Here is a 14,530-nt window from a genome sequence, read left to right as displayed (position 1 = left end):
CCCTTCTGTCCCCCATAGTCTCTCCCTTTCTCTTTCTCTCTCTTTCGCTCTCTTTCCCCCTTTCCATCTCTCTCTCTCTCTCTCTCTCTCTCTCTCTCTCTCTCTTCTATCTACCTATTTATTTATCTATCTATCTATCTGTTGCATTCAACCATTTACTACCGTGGATTTCGAAATAATCGAAAGAAGCAAATCAAAATGAAATAAAATAAATGTAAAAACAAAAATAAAATAAAAAGGGAGAACATTTTCTGTGCTGTCAACGAAACATTTGTGCTTATTTATCTATAGAAATCATTCAGCGAATACATTTGGAATATCTTTTGAAAACATCGTTCAGCAAACTCGAGTCAGTTGTTTGTTTGAATTCTATGTTTACCTTATTGAAGCGAATCCATAATTCTTTACAAAGTAGCATTTGCGTTGATCGCTATTCCAATGTATACTCGTGGCTTTTTATCATATTTGTTGTTTTTTCGTTTTGTTTTGTTGGGGTTTTGTTGGATTTTTTCTCTTTTTTTTTAGTGGGGCGGGGGGGGGGCCGAAATATTATGTTTGATATACTCGTGTTTGTTTTTGCATGTTTATATCATATTTTTTTCTGTCTTATACAACTTGACATTTCACGAGAAGATAGCCGAGTGTTAGAAATTTTTCAATGTAATATTTTTACAGCAACTCTTTTAACTACATGAATATGTGTTGGACTGTTTCTTTTCTTTGTTAAGGTATACATACATGTGTATGTATACGATATATATATATATATATATATATATATATATATATTATATATATATATATATAAATTAGGTTATCTACGAGATACCACCATGCTGAAAATAGCAGCCATGAACCAACTTTAAAACCACTTTAAGTTTTCATATAGCAACATAGAGAAAAAACAAAGAGAAAAGATGAAACTAGTAAAAACTTTATATGCATGTATACGTTCGTATATGTAAATATTCGTATGTTGTATTTATATATATATATATGTGTGTGTGTGTGTGTGTGTGTGTTGTGTATTTATGTTTCCTTCTGAGTATATTTTACTGACGAGGCAAAGCATTTCTAAATACAAAGTCAGAAATCCTGGATCTAGAATTATCCAGTAATTTTTTACTAGTTTCATCTTGTCTCTTTGTCTTTTCTCTACGTTGCTATATGAAAGTTTAAAGTAGTTTTAAAGTCGGTTCTTGGCTGCTATTTTCAGCATGGTGGTATCTCATAGATACCCTAATTTATAATTTTAATAATTATTACCTTTGAAGGTTATTATTTCCATGCTGACCACTTGATAAGTTCGTTATTTTATTTTAGATTAACGATCTTATCCTTATTTACATATATATATATATATATATATATAATATATATTCAAATATGAATTAGAAGTAGCTCGAGAAATATTTAAACAAAATCAAACACATATACACAAGGTATGTATGTTGTTAGTTTGTGTGACGGCTGCGGTTTTTAGGCGTTAGAGAATATTTGCTTTATTGCCTGGTGTAAAAAACACCTGAAAGTAAGTCATCGTCAAGCAGGACAACTCACGCAAGTTACATAGGCCAAGAAAGGGAAACTATGTGAGTTATCCCGCTTGGCTATGACTTACTTTAAGGCGCTTTTTACACCAGGCGCATACAGAATATATTCCCTTACGTCTAAAACCCGCAGTCAACTCACGAAATAACAACAGACATAACGATAAACGTCGCCCTTTTCAATCCTAGCCAGGCTCATAGGCCCGGTTTCCCAGGTTTCTGTGGCGTATGTGCCCCCTCCCCCAGCTGGACGGGACGCCAGTTCATAGCAGCGTTACTCAAGAAACAGGAAGAGAAGGTGAGAGAAAGTTGTGGCGAAAGAGTACAACAGGGGTCGCCACCATCGCCTGCCGGAGCGTCTTGGAGCTTTTAGGTGCTTTCGCTCAATAAACACACACAACGCCCGGTCTGGGAAACGAAACTGCGATCCTCCGACCGCGAGTTGGCTTCTCTAACGATTGGGCCATTGCGCCTCCAAACAACACAACATACCTTTGTATAAGTATTCGATTTTGTTATATATTATACATACATTATATATTATATAATATACATTTATATATATATATATATATTAATATATATATATATATAATATATATATATATAATATATATATATATATTATATAAATGGTCATCCCATAATAAGGCGGCTTTCTTATACTTCTTTTATTTTTCAAATTAAGATAAAGTTCTTTTTAATCAAAAATATACCCTCCTCCATTTTCTACAATGCTCTTCCATCTATCTAGTAGACTTGCAAAGGCCCTCTTCCAAAATTCCCTTGTCCGCGACGAAAAATACTTCTCCAGTACTGTTCTGACCACGTCTATAGAATTCATATTTTTTCCGTCCAAATGATTTTCAAGACTTCAGAATAAATGACCGGTTTCGGTCAGAATAAATGACCGATTTTCAAGACTTCAGAAGAAATGACCGGTTTCGCGTTCAGCTTTTCAAATTTCTTACATCGTTATGTTTATGTTGAGAAGTGTGAAGGAGAGTGAAGGAGAGTTCCAGATAAGGGGAGGTAACAAGTGATTTCTTCCGGTGTAAGAGAGATGATCGCTTAATATTTCTTGCCACCAAAACTACGTGGGGTCCACGGGACTATCACTCAGACGTAGATGCACAGTGCATCGACAACAGATTGCATACCCAGAATACAGAATGATACCCTTTAGTGAGCACATTGAGAATGCGCACAAAAAGCAAACTACTTACCGCAATTTTTAATCTTTCCATTTACCAATATGCTATCGGAACACCAACACAAATTAGACTAAACAAGGAAACATTCTTCATTGAAAAATACAAGCCCAAACTTAGCCATTCCAACATTCTTATACAGAGAAACTCACTCCAAAAAAAAGGCAATAAATATTAAGCGATTATCTCCCTTACACCGGAAGAAATCACTTATTACTTCCCTTATCTGGAACTCTCTTTCACTCTCCTTCACACTCCTCAACGTAAACATAACGATGTAAGAAATTTGAAAAGCTGAACGCGAAACCGGTCATTTCTTCAAAAACTATGTCATTGTATGAAAAAAATGTATAACATTCTTCAGACATAATAACTCAAATATATTTTTTAACCTTTTAAAACAAGCCTTCTGTAGGTTTTTCACTTTTTACTATTTTAATATATATATATATATAGAATATATATAATATATATATTATATAGATTATATATACATACATACGTTATATATTTGTTTTGCAAGATTTTTATGTGAAATCGTGTGTTGAAACAGATATTGTTGTATTTAGGAGCGGTCATTTTGCCAGTATATCCAATAAAAACACACGCACTATATATTTGGTGTTACTTTGCTTCAGTGTTATTTATTTTTTACATTAATCTTAATCTTATTTCGGCCAGAGTTCTTTCGTCACACTCCTGTGACCTCATCAGTGGCCCTTTGCTTTCTTCTTTCTTAATTGTGTGTCTCTCCTTACTAACGGTCAGCCATTTTAAATTTTGTAATCCTATTGTATGTGCCTTCATTTCGGCATGCGTATACCTCTGTGTGTCTATGTTTAGTTAGTGTGTGTGTGTGTTGGGGGAAGTGTCTGTAATATTTGTATTTCCTGTTTATATACGTTCGTGTAATTTGTCTTTCGTTTCTGTTTTTGTATTTGTTTATTTTTATTTTGTTCATGTGTTTACACCTACTTATTATTATTATTATTATTATTATTATTATTATTATTATTATTATTATTATTATTATTATTATTATTAATATTATGACTATATATGAAGTGACTGTGTGGTAAGAAGCTTGCTTCCCAACCACATGGTTCCGGGTTCAGTCTCACTGCGTGGTACTTTGGGTAAATGACTTCTACTATAGCCTCGGCCTGACCAAAGCCTTGTGAGTCGACTTGGTAGACGGAAACTGAAAGGTGCCTGTCGTATGTATGTATGTATGTATGTATGTATGTATGTATGTATGTATGTATGTATGTATGTATGTATGCATTTACATATTTGAGTATCTGTGTTTGTCACCCAATCATCGTTTGACAACCGATGTTGGTGTGTTTACGTCTCCGTAACTTAGCAGTCCCGTAAAACAGACCCATAGCATAAGTACTAGGCTTACAAAAAATAAGTCCTGAGGTCGATTTGTTCGACTAAAGGCGGTGCTCCATCATGGCCACAGTCAAATGACTGAAACAAATGAAAGAATATATATTCGAAGAGCTTCCTTAAGATTCCGTCTACCAAATCCATTCACAAGGCTTTGGTCAGCTCGAGGCTATAGTAGAAGACACTTGGCCAAGGTGCCACACAGTGAGACTGAACCCGGAACCACGTGGTTAGGAAGCAAGCTTCCTACTACACAGCCTCTCCTTTGCCTATATATATATATATATATATATATATATATATATATATATATATATATATATATACTATATATATATATATACATATATATATATACATATATATATACTCATATATATATATACATATATATATATTATATATATATATATATAGATATATATCCGTCTTCCCTCCTTGGATCTTTCCTTTGCCTGTGTTTCTGACGAAGAGCTCCGCTCGAAACGTTAAATCCTCCTTCTTTCTTTTCATTTCCTGGACGTCCAATAACACTATACTTGTTCCACACGCCTTCACGATGTTGTGTTTTGTCTTGTGTTTTCATGTTTGGATTAACTATATATATATATATAGTATATATATATATATATATATATATATATATATATATATATATATATATATATAGATATGATGTTGTGTGTATGTGGGTATATACACAAACACGCACAAATATGTATGCTTATGTATGCATGTGTTCATGCATGTATGTATCTGTAACAGTGTGCGGCTATTAGAATTAGCGTGATATTCCCACAATGAAATGAGGACAATAATTATTCTGTATTAGAATTGATTTATATCGCTTTTGTTGCATTCATACAATCTTACATTCCTATATTCTGCTTCTCTAAAAGGATGGGCGATAGTAGAACTTGAATATAAAATTCCATAAATCAGCTTGAACGGTAAATAAATATATTGATAAAATCTGACACATTTTCTCTTACATATATGTATGCATATGTATCTGAGCATATAGATATATATGCATAGAGATATACCTATTCATATATATATGCATATATATATACATATATATATATATATATATATATATACATACATATACATATACATATATGTATATATGCATATTATGCATATATATATATGTATATATATGTATGTGTATACATACATACACACATACATACAAACATGCATTCATACATGCATACATACAAACAAACATACATACATACTTACATACAAACATACATACATACAAACAAACATGCATACATACATTCATATACACATACATACATACATACATACATATATACATACATACATACAAACATACATACATACATACATACATACATACATACATACATACATACATACATACATACATACATACAACATACATACATATACACATATATACTGTTGAGCACTTCTATGGTTCGTAACATGAAAATACATTCGACGCAAATTTTAAGTGATATTTATATATCTATGTTGCTCCCTGGGGAGGTAGAAGAAGTGAATGGTGATAGGAAATGAAGGCGAATTAGCTGTTGCACATGCGTGAAGTGTGAGTTCGGATGTGGAGGATATTGGGTGGAAAGAGAAAAGCAAGAATTTAGAAGAGACAATCTATGCAGGCGGAGAGAGGATAAGGGCAGACACGTTGAACGACTTAGAATGAGGAGTCAGAGGACTTTTAGTTTAATGTCGTGACGTGTGTCGAGCCAGGTTGTTGACTGTAAAACACCGCTCATCAGTGACTCTGCTCTCATATATGTTTGTACACTCGTTTACATATGCATGGTTCCTCCTACTATCGTAAAAGAGTAAGGAGTACGTTAGCTTTAAAAAGAAGTGATGATCACGGCTGGAATACTTTTTATCATAAATCTTCTTGATCAGGTCTAACCTTGGAACTAAACAACAAGGTAACCAGGAGTCACTAAATTTGGAGACAAGAGTCTCATTAGGCTAAACTTTCCTGACAACATATCCAGTTATACCCTGTTATAACATTCTTTATATCTCTGGGATTTTTGTTTTGATTTTGTTGTTTCTTTTCAGGTTTGGTTTACTCTTTTACTTGTTTCGCCTTTAGCCGAGCAAATCGACCCCAGGGCTTATTCTTTGTATGCCTAGTACTTAATCTATCGGTCTCTTTTGCCGATCCGCTAGGTGACGGGGACGTAAACACACCAGTATCGGTTGTCAAGCGATGTTGGGGGGACATACACACACACAAACATATACATACACATACATATATATACATATATACGACAGGCTTCTTTCAGTTTCCGTCTACCAAATCCACTCACACCCGAGGCTATAGTAGAAGACACTTTCCCAAGGTGCCACGCAGTGGGACTGAACTCGGAACCATGTGGCTGGTAAGCAATCTACTTACCACACAGCCACTCCTACACCTGTAGGGTTTGGGTTTTTATTTTGCTATATGTTTGTTTTTGCATGTTTATATTTTATTTTTCTGTCGTATAGAACTTGGTATTTCACGAGCGTTAGAATTTTTTGAGTGTGATATTTTCATGGTAACATCCCAGTGAAGGAGTCCCCGAAATATCTCCTTCCTTTTAAAACAACAATTTTCTTTATAGACTTGTTTATTTATTTGTTTGTTTTCCTCTTTTTTAGGATCAACCAAAGGAAAACTCCAAGAAGAAATGGTTATATCGCTGTGAATGTTTACATCATTATTTCTCGCGAATATTCTGTCTCGTGCTTTTAATTGGCCAAAATCATTACATTGATTACCTTCTTGTCTATTACCAGAAAATTTCGTTCTGGTGGATTATCTTCGTTCCAGATTGGTTTGTGATAATCCTTTTCATAGTCTATTACGTCCAAACTTACAGTCAGTTTGTAACAAATATAGACATAAGGAAACACTGGCCTGGTGACTCTGCATCTAACGAAGATAAAACCAGAAAAACTAATCATTTACCGTGGGGTCCCATTGCATGGTTCGTATACGGATCGGTCACTGCAGCGAAGGTTATTGTAGCATTTCACTCTAAAAGTTATATGATGGAATGGGAGAGAAATACGATACGAGGTCCAAGTGGCTTTCAACTGGCCGTCGGATTAGCGGCTTTGATCTATTTTTTGATGCTCATCAGCAACATTCACCAAACTGTTGACAGAAAGATGAAAAACTTCATACACGAAGTCGGAGCCACTGTACCTATTGACATCCTAGACACAATGGATCTAATGGAATTACTTTACGAAGTAGAGGACAGGCGTGTTATTCACGAAGGCATTATTAAACTTATACTAACCATTGTGGTAGTTAACCTTATTGTGCCTACATTTCCCTGTGCTATTGTTTATCGGGGTCGCACGCACGGCAGTAGCATGTTCAAACGGTTGGTGTTCGCACAAAAAATAGTACAAATAATTATGGTGAACTTGCTGTTTGTTTGCGTGCGAGCTGTTCTTTGCGCTTTGTACGGGAAGAAATTTTCGGCTTTTATCATAAAAAATATTCTTGTCATTGTAATCTTGCTCTCAGATATTTTTAGCGTCTACAAAGAGTCCCGAGAGGAGAAGAAAGGGAAAAAATATGGTGAAAATGGGAGAGATAGTGGTTTAGCAGCTGTTATAAAGCGAACTCAAGAAGTAATTGGTGTTAAAAGAGATTCGATGGAAAAGAATCTTTGTAAACCGAAACAAAAAACATCAAGTGTTTGAATAAAATAGTAAAACATACATCATGTTGAGAGTTTGCAACAGAAAGAATACGAAAATAAATCTTTGTTGAATCTATTGTTATCAATATGTTCCGTGAAATATATATCTTTGCATTTGTATGAATAGATGTGATATAATATATACATATGTATATATATATACTATATATATATATATATGTATGTGTGTGTGTGTGTGTGTGTGTGTGTATACATACACATACATATGTATGTATAATCATACATTTATAATATATATATATATTATGTTAATGTGATCATTTATATGTATATAATATAATATATATAGCGATATGTTATATAAATATATATGTGTGTGTGTGTATACATATATCATATGTATATATGTGTGTATACATATATGTATATAAGATGTCATTATAAATATTCGTGTGTGTGTGCGTGCGTGCGTGTGTGTGTGTATGTGTGTGTGTGTGTATGCGTGTGTGTGTCTGTGTGTACAGGCGTGTAAAATTTCTTGATTCAGTTATAATATTCGAAAAATGTTTTTCTTAGATAAAAAATTATTGATGATATAAAAAATTTATGTAAAACACATAGGCCCGATGGAAGAAATTTCTTTCTTCACCTGTGTAAATCTTTTGAATTCTTAAACGACTTTTTTTTTCTTCTTATGTGTGTAATTAACAATTTAAGAAAATCTTTTGTGAAACATACATACGCGCACACCACACACACATGCATCATATATATATATGTATATATATATATATATATATAGATATATATTATATATATATAATATATATATATTATATATATATTATATATATATATACATACATATATATATCCATATATATATATATATATATATATATATATTATATATATATATATATATTATATATCCTTTCTACTGGAGGCACAAGGATTCAAATTTGCCGGTGGAGGGGGCTAGTCGATTACATCGAAATCGCCCCCGAAATTATGTAAGGCAAAGTCAACCTCGGCGGAATTTGACTCAGAACGTATCGACGGGCAAAATACTGCTAAGCATTTTATCCGGCGTGCTAACAATTCTTCTAGGTCACCACCTTTATATATTATATATGTATGTGTGTGTGTGTGTATGTATATATATATGTATGTACATATATATAGGTATATATGTATATATATATATATATATATATATGTGTGTGTGTGTGTGTGTGTGTTTGTGTGTGTGTGTGTGTGTGTGAGTGTATGTGTATATATATATATATATATATATTATAAATAACGTGGGAAGATCACGTTACCAACAACGAGGTTCTTCGCCGCGCCTCACTACCAAGTGTCGAAGCCACTATTTCTACGCCATCGTCTCAGCTGGGTGGGGGGTCACGTCCAGTGTATGGAGCTCTCTCGTCTCCCGCGGATCATGCTTTATGGAAAACTTGCAATTGGAACAAGACCCAGAGGAGATCCGAAATTCCGTTTTAAAGACCAGCTCAAACGGACCTTGGCTCAAACTAACATCTACCCATCCTCATGGGACCAGATTGTTTTGGATAGGACAGCCTGGATGAATGCTATCCGCAATGCAGCCAGCTCCTTCGAGCAGAACAGACAACAGGATGAGGAGGCAAAACGCCGGAGCAGAAAGGAGCGTCTTCAGCATCCTCGATCTGCACCGACAGTCCCGTGTGAGTTCTGCCCACGACTCTTTCACCACCGACTTGGACTCCAAAGACACTTTCGGCACAAACATCAACCGAGGAGACTGGATGAAAACTGACGAATCCAATGCTCGGATACGAACTGGAGCCGACTATATTATAAATAATCTTATTAGAAATGTTTCACTTAGAATATCTAAATTCTCTGAAAATGAGGCGTGGATGTGTGGTAAAAAGATAGCTTCCCAACCACATGGTTCCGGATTCAGTCCTACTGCGTGGCACCTTGAGCAAGTGTCTTCTACTATATATAAAGAGAGACAGAGTGAAAGGGAGAGAAAGAGCGCATGCCCTAATTGTGAATGTGTGCGTGTGTGTATACAGCATGTGTCTCTTCGGGATAAATAATGGCGTGTCACTTTTTTTCAAAACTTAAATGCCATAAAGGGAAAAACAGTCTTATTATCTGAAGAAGACAAGTATTTCTGCCTATTTAGGCTTCATTAGCTCAGCAATTGTTTACGTTCTCCAAAGCAGATGAGACAATAAGACATGTACAATAAAATGTCAAACACCTTGTTAGCTAATATAACTTGCATAAATGGAACGAAAATGGACCAGGAGACGTAACTCAAGAGTGGCTAATGGTATTTGTTTGAACATCAAAGGTGAATGTAAAAGTGGGTGAGGGCAAGGAATATACTAAATATCAAAAGTTTATATTGCATGTTATCTAATAAAGCTTCCTTTGCCTTTGTTATTTAAAGGTGAACTGTATAACGTTCCATTATTTTTAATGGAGGCGCCCGGCGTTGCTCGGGGATGAAATTTTTCCTTACATATTGGAAAAAGCAAAATATTTTATATAGAAATTTGTTATTCTATATTCAATTTATTGTTCAATTGGGATACAATTCTTTAATTGGGAAATCAATCCTGAATTCATAATGCAGAATAATAATAATAATAATAATGATAATAATAATAATAATAATAATAATAATAATAATAATAATAATAATAATAATAATAATAATAATAATAATAACAATAATAATAAACGAAAATACAAAATTTACCACTTTACCATGAAAGGAGATAAATTCCACTACATATGTTGAAGGAAATTATGTAAGAATTTCTGGGTAAACAACATTGTTTGTTTTCTGGTTTCGAGCATAGACAAATAAATATTGCAAACTACCTACCCTGGAGTAACCAACATAAAGTTGATCATGAGGAAAACAATCTAGTAGATTTCAAAAACTGACCTTGAGCTTTATAAATAGACATTGTAAAACAAAGTCGCACTGGGAACTGTGTTCGTTTGAACTCAAATGGCACGTCTGTTGGTTTCACTGGAATTCTTGGAATGAAAACCTCTTCCCCAGAGGCACATCCAGTGATTGTGGCAGTTTCTGTCACATTAGGTGATGTCTTCACAATCAACCTTGTCCTATTGCATAATTTAGGAGGATCTAAATTTCTAAGAAGCATTATTGGGACTCCTACCTTCTGAAAAAGTTTATGTGGAGGAGTTCCAGGTGACTCAAGACAATTAAGGAACTCTGTTGGGTAATGGACAGCTTGATTTTCATCAAGGACTCAATCAATTGATTTGTACTCCTTAATGATTCACGGTTAATCCTTGCTACTATCTCATTTCTTGGAATAAGAATTACCCTTTCACACAAGCATTTATGTGAATTATAATTACTACTTAAGTCTGGCAATACCCTGTTTATTTTAATTCAGCTGGAGAATTCACCATGATAGCAATACGAGCCAAACTGATATCACCATTCCCATCAAATGGTACTTTCCCATTTCCTAAATGGAGGAGCCAGGTTGAAAACTGTTTTGCACGTTAGTGTCTATGTAATGAAGCTCGCATGTTAGTATTGAAGGAGAATTTCAGTACTTTATTCCATAGTTGTGACGACTTAATGCATGCTTTTCTTTCATCAGATCTTGTTCGTCTCAGAATGACTGGTAATGTCTGTCTGAAGTCTCCTGATAAAACTAATGTAACTCCTCCCATAGACTTATTTTTGCCTCTGGAGTCCTATAAGATCTTAACCAAGAGCTCCTATTGCACCTCTATGTAACATGGTGCATTCATCCCCAATAAGGCGACATTGGCACAACACTTCTGCTAAACCTGAATTTTTACTTATGTTACAAATTGGATGTTCATTTGTGACCAGGTTTAGTGGTGATTTAAAAGCAGAATGAGCTGTTTTTCCTTCTGAGAGAATGGTGGCAGCAAAGCCAGACAATGCTACAGCAACTGCAATTCTTTTTTGTTACCTTACCTTGGAGAGAAGCAACGTAACAAATGTATTACCTGTGCCACCAGAAGCGTCAAGAAAGGAAATTCCTCTGCTTTTTTTCTGGCGATTGTGGAACGCCGAACGCACGCACGCACGCACGCATGCACACACACACACACACACACACACAGATATATATACATACAGTATCAAACATTAGATGAAATGGACGTGTGTGTTGTGTGTATGAGAGAGAGAGAGATTTAATGAAGGGGTGTGTTGTCATGTATACGTACATAAATAAATAGGCATACACCATTCTTGTATGTATGTGTGCGTGTATGTGTGTGTAGGAGAAAGAGTGAGTGCCACTTAGACATCACTCTCTTTCTCTCACACACACACACACACATGCATACAAAAATGATGTATTTATGCATGTACGTATACATGACAACACACGCCTTCACTCATTCACACACTCAAACGCACACACATACATGAATGTATACAAACGTACATAGAAAAACACACGTGTGCATGTGTGACTGACTACAAATACATAAAGCTGAACACGGCGTTAAAAAGAAAATAAATAAATAAAATTTACGGAAATTAACGAAGTGTGCGCGTTCAAGCAAAATAATGTCCATGTTTTTGGGACGGCAAATGTTGAATTGCAAAATTTTTATGTGATATTTGTGTAATAACGAAATCGAATATAAAGTGTGTGTGTGTGTGTGTGTGTGTGTGTGTGTGTGTGTGTGTGTGTGTGTGTGTGTGTGTGTGTGTGTGTGTGTGTGTGTGTGTGTGTGTGTGTGTGTGTGTGTGTGTGTGTGCGTGCGTGCGTGTGTGTGTGTGCATGTGCGCGCGTATGCGCGTGTGTGCGTGTGTGTGTGTGTGAAAGGGAAAGAAAAAGAGAGAGAACATTTCAAACAATGAGTGAGATGGACATGGAATGAAAAAATCGTATAAATAAAAACACGTTAAAACCTATCTTGTACCGTATATTTAAATTTGTGAACTTAGTAAATATTTCCTTCAGAAATTTATCGCAGTTGTTTACAAACAGCGATTTAAAACTCGAAATGAAAACATAAAAATAGAAATGAAAACATTAAAATTAGACAGTCACAGATTTCGCCGTTTTTAGGTCAAGACCGGAAGTTGACATTGAGAAACATTTTTAAAGGAGTGAATCATAAATATAAAGCGATATTTTTTTATTTTTAATTAAAAAAATCAAATGAAGATCCTATTGTTTGTCCGAAATCAAATTATTCATGCGTCACAACTATGGAAGCAATTGGTGAAGCCGTTTTCGATTGAAAAGTGAATACACATTCATCTCTATTTTATATAGTATTAGATTAGATAGAACTAGGATGATAAATCTGTATATACAACGTAGGTTTTCATTCGGTTTATATACTTTCCTTACCATAAATAGAAAGAAAATCTACATGCATAAACAAGCATTCTAATCATTCTAGTTCTATTATAAATAATATTAATGGAAATATTTCACTTTGAGGGGTTAATATAGTAATAAATACTCCTAGGAGACAAGCATAGAGCAGAAAACAGCTATAGCTACAAATAGTGATCCCAAGGCTGACACTACAAAAGATGCATATTACTATGATTGTATCCGACAATAAAAGGAACTCTGGTAATTTCCACAGCTATAAGAATGTAAAAGCGAATGAAATCATTTAAAGTTAACGATCATGCAGGGGTACTTTTTACTTAAAGTTTTAATACCGATACCAAGCACAGGGATGGAATGAAATTGTATGATTACAGTTTATGAGAAAAATCCACAACAAATAACTATTGGTAAGTTAACCCTAATGCTACAAGGCAAAGAAATATAACTTGGTATAACGCTCCCTACACAAAGAACATAGGAGTAACTATATCTACAAAATTTTTCTGTATACTAATGAAAACATTTTCCGTCTAAGCATATACACCTAGTTGATAAATTTGACTACTCGATTACCTCTCGAATTAACAAATATATCGAATGCAACCCTGATTTCGGGCAAAACACATACAATTTTACTTATATAGTATCTGTATAAAGCAGAAACGTAAGCGCTGATAAAATACCACTACTCAATGTATGGTAAGTGATCCTGGTGTTCCTTATAGGTGTATAAATACTTAGTTTTAGATATCTATTTATGCGTTTCATATATGTGCGTGTGCTTGTCTGTTGTATATATGTGTTCATATTGAGAAAGAAAAGTCGTCAGGATTTTGGAAAAAAAGTCTTTTTATTTCTTCATTATTGGCGCTTTCGTTCATTTCTCGAACTTGTCAAATAAAATTTTGTATATTTACAAACAGCTTGTTCATAGATAGATAGATAGATAGATAGATAGATAGATAGATAGATAGATAGATGATAGATAGATAGATAGATAGATAGATAGATAGATAGATAGATAGATAGATAGATAGATAGATAGATAGATAGACAAGCATATAGGAATATATATATATATACAAACTCACACGTGGAATAGATGTATATAAACAAATGATACAAAGATATCAACAGATATAAAACAAACCTATATAAATAAATGCCTATAAACATACATACACGCACACACGCATACACACACATATATATATATATATGTAGGTAGGTAGGTAGGTAGATAGGTAGGTAGGTAGGTATGTAGGTAGGTAGGTAGGTAGGTAGGTAGATAG

At 34.3% G+C, this 14,530-nt stretch overlaps 1 protein-coding gene across 7 annotated transcripts in view; it reads left to right on the top strand.

Annotated features, from left to right (window-relative positions):
• The window catches only part of LOC115215557, a 285,843-nt gene extending 277,937 nt beyond the window's left edge, over positions 1-7,906 (top strand). For all 7 annotated transcript variants that reach the window (XM_029784760.2, XM_036504314.1, XM_036504315.1 and 4 more), the window contains exon 3: positions 6,830-7,906. In XM_029784760.2, the coding sequence (XP_029640620.1) occupies positions 6,830-7,888 (1,059 nt within the window). In that variant the 3' untranslated portion in view covers positions 7,889-7,906. The remainder of the gene's footprint in view (positions 1-6,829) is intronic.
• The last annotated feature ends 6,624 nt before the right edge of the window (positions 7,907-14,530 follow it).

Source organism: Octopus sinensis, linkage group LG1 (genome assembly GCF_006345805.1).
Source record: "Octopus sinensis linkage group LG1, ASM634580v1, whole genome shotgun sequence".
Taxonomy (NCBI): Eukaryota; Metazoa; Mollusca; class Cephalopoda; order Octopoda; family Octopodidae; genus Octopus; species Octopus sinensis.
This window is presented reverse-complemented; position numbering and strand designations above follow the sequence as displayed.